General features: G+C 49.4%; 1 protein-coding gene across 1 annotated transcript in view; it reads right to left on the bottom strand.

Moving 5' to 3' along the window:
* LOC121839940 (ensconsin-like) overlaps nucleotides 1–3,829 on the bottom strand; it is a gene marked incomplete at its 5' end in the record, with an annotated part of 27,620 nt that extends 23,791 nt beyond the window's left edge. Inside the window, 2 exon segments of the mRNA XM_042300526.1 lie at nucleotides 306–356; nucleotides 3,728–3,829. Of these exon segments, the coding sequence (XP_042156460.1) occupies nucleotides 306–356; nucleotides 3,728–3,742 (66 nt within the window).
* Between the last annotated feature and the right edge of the window lie 3,671 nt (nucleotides 3,830–7,500).

Below are 7,500 nucleotides of genomic sequence, written 5' to 3'. Positions count from 1 at the left end.
TATCAGTCATATGATTCATTGTAAAGCAGAGGCCCTATCAGTCATATGATTCATTGTAAAGTAGAGGCCCTATCAGTCATATGATTCATTGTAAAGCAGAGGCCCTATCAGTCATATGATTCATTGTAAAGCAGAGGCCCTATCAGTCATATGATTCATTGTAAAGTAGAGGCCCTATCAGTCATATGATTAATTGTAAAGCAGAGGCCCTATCAGTCATATGATTCATTGTAAAGCAGAGGCCCTATCCAGTCATTTAGTAGTAGTGTTTCCTGTTCTATTTCCAAACCCATCTGTGAGCTGACCTTCTCCACGTGGTCAGAGCGACGGGTCCTCTTCATAATGTCCTCCAGACGCTAGGAGATGATAGGAGAGAACATTACACACAGGACACAGGACACAACCTAACTTCTATTTAGAGCACATGGAAGGAGTGTATTGTAATATATGAGATAAGAGAACCCTGAGGATAGGAGTGTATTGTAAGATAAGAGATAAGAGAGAACCCTGAGGATAGGAGTGTATTGTAAGATAAGAGATAAGAGAACCCTGAGGATAGGAGTGTATTGTAAGATAAGAGATAAGAGAACCCTGAGGATAGGAGTGTATTGTAAGATAAGAGATAAGAGAACCCTGAGGATAGGAGTGTATTGTATGATAAGAGATAAGAGAACCCTGAGGATAGGAGTGTATTGTAAGATAAGAGATAAGAGAACCCTGAGGATAGGAGTGTATTGTAAGATAAGAGAACCCTGAGGATAGGAGTGTATTGTAAGATAAGAGAACCCTGAGGATAGGAGTGTATTGTAAGATAAGAGATAAGAGAACCCTGAGGATAGGAGTGTATTGTAAGATAAGAGATAAGAGAACCCTGAGGATAGGAGTGTATTGTAAGATAAGAGATAAGAGAACCCTGAGGATAGGAGTGTATTGTAAGATAAGAGAACCCTGAGGATAAGAGTGTATTGTAAGATAAGAGATAAGAGAACCCTGAGGATAGGAGTGTATTGTAAGATAAGAGAACCCTGAGGATAGGAGTGTATTGTAAGATAAGAGATAAGAGAACCCTGAGGATAGGAGTGTATTGTAAGATAAGAGATAAGAGAGAACCCTGAGGATAGGAGTGTATTGTAAGATAAGAGATAAGAGAACCCTGAGGATAGGAGTGTATTGTAAGATAAGAGATAAGAGAACCCTGAGGATAGGAGTGTATTGTAAGATAAGAGATAAGAGAGAACCCTGAGGATAGGAGTGTATTGTAAGATAAGAGATAAGAGAGAACCCTGAGGATAGGAGTGTATTGTAAGATAAGAGATAAGAGAGAACCCTGAGGATAGGAGTGTATTGTAAGATAAGAGATAAGAGAACCCTGAGGATAGGAGTGTATTGTAAGATAAGAGATAAGAGAGAACCCTGAGGATAGGAGTGTATTGTAAGATAAGAGAACCCTGAGGATAAGAGTGTATTGTAAGATAAGAGATAAGAGAACCCTGAGGATAGGAGTGTATTGTAAGATAAGAGATAAGAGAGAACCCTGAGGATAGGAGTGTATTGTAAGATAAGAGAACCCTGAGGATAGGAGTGTGTTGTAAGATAAGAGATAAGAGAACCCTGAGGATAGGAGTGTATTGTAAGATAAGAGATAAGAGAGAACCCTGAGGATAAGAGTGTATTGTAAGATAAGAGATAAGAGAACCCTGAGGATAGGAGTGTATTGTAAGATAAGAGATAAGAGAGAACCCTGAGGATAGGAGTGTATTGTAAGATAAGAGAACCCTGAGGATAGGAGTGTGTTGTAAGATAAGAGATAAGAGAACCCTGAGGATAGGAGTGTATTGTAAGATAAGAGATAAGAGAGAACCCTGAGGATAAGAGTGTATTGTAAGATAAGAGATAAGAGAACCCTGAGGATAGGAGTGTATTGTAAGATAAGAGATAAGAGAGAACCCTGAGGATAGGAGTGTATTGTAAGATAAGAGAACCCTGAGGATAGGAGTGTGTTGTAAGATAAGAGATAAGAGAACCCTGAGGATAGGAGTGTATTGTAAGATAAGAGATAAGAGAGAACCCTGAGGATAAGAGTGTATTGTAAGATAAGAGATAAGAGAACCCTGAGGATAGGAGTGTATTGTAAGATAAGAGATAAGAGAGAACCCTGAGGATAGGAGTGTATTGTAAGATAAGAGAGAACCCTGAGGATAGGAGTGTATTGTAAGATAAGAGATAAGAGAACCCTGAGGATAGGAGTGTGTTGTAAGATAAGAGAACCCTGAGGATAGGAGTGTGTTGTAAGATAAGAGAACCCTGAGGATAGGAGTGTATTGTAAGATAAGAGATAAGAGAGAACCCTGAGGATAGGAGTGTATTGTAAGATAAGAGATAAGAGAACCCTGAGGATAGGAGTGTATTGTAAGATAAGAGATAAGAGAGAACCCTGAGGATAGGAGTGTATTGTAAGATAAGAGAGAACCCTGAGGATAGGAGTGTATTGTAAGATAAGAGAGAACCCTGAGGATAGGAGTGTATTGTAAGATAAGAGATAAGAGAGAACCCTGAGGATAGGAGTGTATTGTAAGATAAGAGAGAACCCTGAGGATAGGAGTGTATTGTAAGATAAGAGAGAACCCTGAGGATAGGAGTGTATTGTAAGATAAGAGATAAGAGAGAACCCTGAGGATAGGAGTGTATTGTAAGATAAGAGAGAACCCTGAGGATAGGAGTGTATTGTAAGATAAGAGATAAGAGAGAACCCCGAGGATAGGAGTGTATTGTAAGATAAGAGATAAGAGAACCCTGAGGATAGGAGTGTGTTGTAAGATAAGAGATAAGAGAACCCTGAGGATAGGAGTGTATTGTAAGATAAGAGAGAACCCTGAGGATAGGAGTGTATTGTAAGATAAGAGATAAGAGAACCCTGAGGATAGGAGTGTATTGTAAGATAAGAGATAAGAGAACCCTGAGGATAGGAGTGTATTGTAAGATAAGAGATAAGAGAACCCTGAGGATAGGAGTGTATTGTAAGATAAGAGAACCCTGAGGATAGGAGTGTATTGTAAGATAAGAGATAAGAGAGAACCCTGAGGATAGGAGTGTATTGTAAGATAAGAGAACCCTGAGGATAGGAGTGTATTGTAAGATAGGAGATAAGAGAGAACCCTGAGGATAGGAGTGTGTTGTAAGATAAGAGATAAGAGAACCCTGAGGATAGGAGTGTGTTGTAAGATAAGAGATAAGAGAGAACCCTGAGGATAGGAGTGTATTGTAAGATAAGAGAACCCTGAGGATAGGAGTGTATTGTAAGATAAGAGATAAGAGAACCCTGAGGATAGGAGTGTGTTGTAAGATAAGAGATAAGAGAGAACCCTGAGGATAGGAGTGTATTGTAAGATAAGAGAACCCTGAGGATAGGAGTGTATTGTAAGATAAGAGATAAGAGAACCCTGAGGATAGGAGTGTATTGTAAGATAAGAGAACCCTGAGGATAGGAGTGTATTGTAAGATAAGAGAACCCTGAGGATAGGAGTGTATTGTAAGATAAGAGATAAGAGAACCCTGAGGATAGGGGTGTATTGTAAGATAAGAGAACCCTGAGGATAGGAGTGTATTGTAAGATAAGAGATAAGAGAACCCTGAGGATAGGAGTGTATTGTAAGATAAGAGATAAGAGAACCCTGAGGATAGGAGTGTATTGTAAGATAAGAGAACCCTGAGGATAGGAGTGTATTACCTTTTTCCTCTCCATTCGTTCAGCCTCCTCTTTCTCAAAGTGTTTCTCTCTCTCCGTCCTCACTCGTTCAGCCTCCTCTTTCTTACGACACTCCTCCTCTCTCTGAGAACACAGAGAGAGAGAGACAGAGAGAGAGAGACAGAGAGGGGGGAGAGAGAGGGAGAAGGAGGGTGAGAGAGAGAGAGGTAGAGGGTGGGGGAAAGAGAGAGAGGAGAGGTAGAGGGTGGGGGGAAAGAGAGAGAGAGGTAGAGGGTGGGGGAGGGGGAGAGAGAGAGGTAGAGGGTGGGGGAGAGAGAGAGAGGTAGAGGGTGGGGGGGAGAGAGAGAGGTAGAGGGTGGGGAGAGAGAGAGAGAGGTAGAGGGTGGGGGAGAGAGAGGTAGAGGGTGGGGGTGAGAGAGAGAGGTAGAGGGTGGGGAGAGAGGGAGGAGAGGGTGGGAGAGAGTAGAGGTGGGGGAGAGAGAGAGAGGTAGAGGGTGGGGAGAGAGGGAGAGAGAGGGTGGGGATAGAGAGAGAGGTAGAGGGTGGAGAGAGAGGGTGGGTGGGGATAGAGAGAGAGGTAGAGGGTGGGGGGAGAGAGGGAGAGAGAGGGTGGGGATAGAGAGAGAGGTAGAGGGTGGGAGAGAGAGGGTGGGGAGAGAGAGAGGTAGAGGGTGGGGGGAGAGAGAGAGAGGTAGAGGGTGGGGAGAGAGAGGTAGAGGGGGGAGGGAGAGAGAGGTAGAGGGTGGGAGAGAGAGGTAGAGGGTGGGGAGAGAGAGAGAGGTAGAGGGTGGGAGAGAGAGGGTGGGGGAGAGAGAGAGGTAGAGGGTGGGAGAGAGAGGGTGGGGGGAGAGAGAGGTAGAGGGTGGGGATAGAGAGAGAGGTAGAGGGTGGGGAGAGAGAAAGGGGTAGAGGGTGGGGGGAGAGAGAGGTAGAGGGTGGGGGGAGAGAGAGAGGTAGAGGGTGGGGAGAGAGAGAGGTAGAGGGTGGGGGAGAGAGAGAGAGGTAGAGGTGGGGAGAGAGAGAGAGGTAGAGTGTGGGGGAGAGAGAGAGAGGTAGAGGGTGGGAGAGAGAGGGAGGTAGAGGGTGGGAGAGAGAGGGTGGGGGGGGAGAGAGAGAGGTAGAGGGTGGGGATAGAGAGAGAGGTAGAGGGTGGGAGAGAGAGGGTGGGGGAGAGAGAGGTAGAGGGTGGGGATAGAGAGAGAGGTAGAGGGTGGGGGGAGAGAGAGAGAGGTAGAGGGTGGGAGAGAGAGGGGGGGGAGAGAGAGAGGTAGAGGGTGGGGGGAGAGAGAGAGAGGTAGAGGGGGGGGGGAGAGAGAGGTAGAGGGTGGGGGAGAGAGAGAGGTAGAGGGTGGGGAGAGAGAGAGGTAGAGGGTGGGAGAGAGAGGGTGGGGGAGAGAGAGAGGTAGAGGGTGGGGAGAGAGAGAGAGGTAGAGGGTGGGGGGGAGAGAGAGGTAGAGGGTGGGGAGAGAGAGAGGTAGAGGGTGGAGAGAGAGAGAGAGGGTAGAGGGTGGGGGGGAGAGAGAGAGGTAGAGGGTGGGAGAGAGAGAGGTAGAGGGTGGGAGAGAGAGAGGTAGAGGGTGGGGGAGAGAGAGGTAGAGGGTGGGAGAGAGAGAGGTAGAGGGTGGGAGAGAGAGAGGTAGAGGGTGGGAGAGAGAGAGGTAGAGGGTGGGGAGAGAGAGGTAGAGGGTGGGAGAGAGAGAGGTAGAGGGTGGGGGAGAGAGAGAGGTAGAGGGTGGGGGGAGAGGTGGGTGGGGAGAGAGAGAGAGGTAGAGGGTGGGGGAGAGAGGGAGAGAGAGGGTGGGGATAGAGAGAGAGGTAGAGGGTGGGAGAGAGAGGGGAGAGAGAGGTAGAGGGTGGGGGAGAGAGAGGGAGAGAGAGAGGTAGAGGGTGGGGAGAGAGAGGGAGAGAGAGGTAGAGGGTGGGGGAGAGAGAGAGGTAGAGGGTGGGGGAGAGAGAGAGAGGTAGAGGGTGGGGGGAGAGAGAGAGAGAGGTAGAGGGTGGGTGGAGAGAGAGAGAGGTAGAGGGTGGGGAGAGAGAGAGAGGTAGAGGGTGGGGGAGAGAGAGGGAGAGAGAGGTAGAGGGTGGGGGAGAGAGAGGGAGAGAGAGGTAGAGGGTGGGGGGAGAGAGAGAGGTAGAGTGTGGAGGAGAGAGAGAGAGGTAGAGGGTGGGGGGAGAGAGAGAGGTAGAGGGTGGGGGATAGAGAGAGAGGTAGAGGGCGGGGGGGAGAGAGAGAGGTAGAGGGTGGGGGGAGAGAGAGGTAGAGGGTGGGGGAGAGAGAGAGGTAGAGGGTGGGGAGAGAGAGAGAGGTAGAGGGTGGGAGAGAGAGAGAGGTAGAGGGTGGGGGGGAGAGAGGGAGAGGTAGAGGGTGGGGATAGAGAGAGGTAGAGGGTGGGGAGAGAGAGGGGAGAGGGTAGAGGGTGGGGGAGAGAGGGGAGAGAGAGGTAGAGGGTGGGGGGAGAGAGAGAGGTAGAGGGTGGGGAGAGAGAGGGAGAGGGTAGAGGGTGGGGGAGAGAGAGGGGAGAGAGAGGTAGAGGGTGGGGGAGAGAGAGAGAGGTAGAGGGTGGGGAGAGAGAGAGAGAGAGAGGTAGAGGTGGGGGAGAGAGAGGGAGAGAGAGGTAGAGGGTGGGGGGAGAGGAGAGAGAGAGAGGTAGAGGGTGGGGGAGAGAGAGGGAGAGAGAGGTAGAGGGTGGGGAGAGAGAGGGAGAGAGAGGTAGAGGGTGGGGGAGAGAGAGGGAGAGAGAGGTAGAGGGTGGGGGAGAGAGAGGGAGAGAGAGGTAGAGGGTGGGGGGAGAGAGAGAGAGAGTGGAGAGAGAGAGAGAGAGAGAGAGAGAGGTAGAGGGTGGGGGAGAGAGAGAGAGAGAGAGAGAGAGAGGTAGAGGGTGGGGAGAGAGAGGGGAGAGAGGTAGAGGGTGGGGAGAGAGAGGTAGAGAGAGAGGTAGAGGGTGGGGAGAGAGAGGTAGAGAGAGAGGTAGAGGGTGGGGGAGAGAGGGAGAGAGAGGTAGAGGGTGGGGAGAGAGAGGAGAGAGAGGTAGAGGGTGGGGGAGAGAGAGGTAGAGGGTGGGGATAGAGAGAGAAAATGCTGCTGTGTGGCTAGTTCTGTCTGTCTGCTGCTGTGTGGCTAGTTCTGTCTGTCTGCTAGCTGGCTGTTCTGTCTGTCTGGCTGTTCTGTCTGTCTGTCTGCTGCTGTGTGGCTAGTTCTGTCTGTCTGCTGCTGTGTGGCTAGTTCTGTCTGTCTGCTGCTGTGTGGCTAGTTCTGTCTGTCTCTGCTGTGTGGCTAGTCTGTCTGTCTGCTGTGTGGCTAGTTCTGTCTGTCTGCTGCTGTGTGGCTAGTTCTGTCTGTCTACTGCTGTGTGGCTAGTTCTGTCTGTCTGTCTGCTGCTGTGTGGCTAGTTCTGTCTGTCTGCTGCTGTGTGGCTAGTTCTGTCTGTCTGTCTGTCTGCTGTGTGGCTAGTTCTGTCTGTCTGCTGCTGTGTGGCTAGTTCTGTCTGTCTGTCTGCTGTGTGGCTGTTCTGGCTGCTGTTCTGTCTGTCTGTCTACTGCTGTGTGGCTAGTTCTGTCTGTCTGTCTACTGCTGTGTGGCTAGTTCTGTCTGTCTACTGCTGTGTGGCTAGTTCTGTCTGTCTGCTGCTGTGTGGCTAGTTCTGTCTGTCTGCTGCTGTGTGGCTAGTTCTGTCTGTCTGCTGCTGTGTGGCTAGTTCTGTCTGTCTGCTGCTGTGTGGCTAGTTCTGTCTGTCTAGTTCTGCTGTGTGGCTAGTTCTGTCTGTCTACTGCTGTGTGGCTAGTTCTGTCTGTCT

The sequence above is a fragment of the Oncorhynchus tshawytscha genome, linkage group LG18, assembly GCF_018296145.1.
Source record: "Oncorhynchus tshawytscha isolate Ot180627B linkage group LG18, Otsh_v2.0, whole genome shotgun sequence".
NCBI lineage: Eukaryota > Metazoa > Chordata > Actinopteri > Salmoniformes > Salmonidae > Oncorhynchus > Oncorhynchus tshawytscha.
Note: the sequence above shows the minus strand (reverse complement) of the source record. Positions and strands in the feature narration are given on the sequence as shown.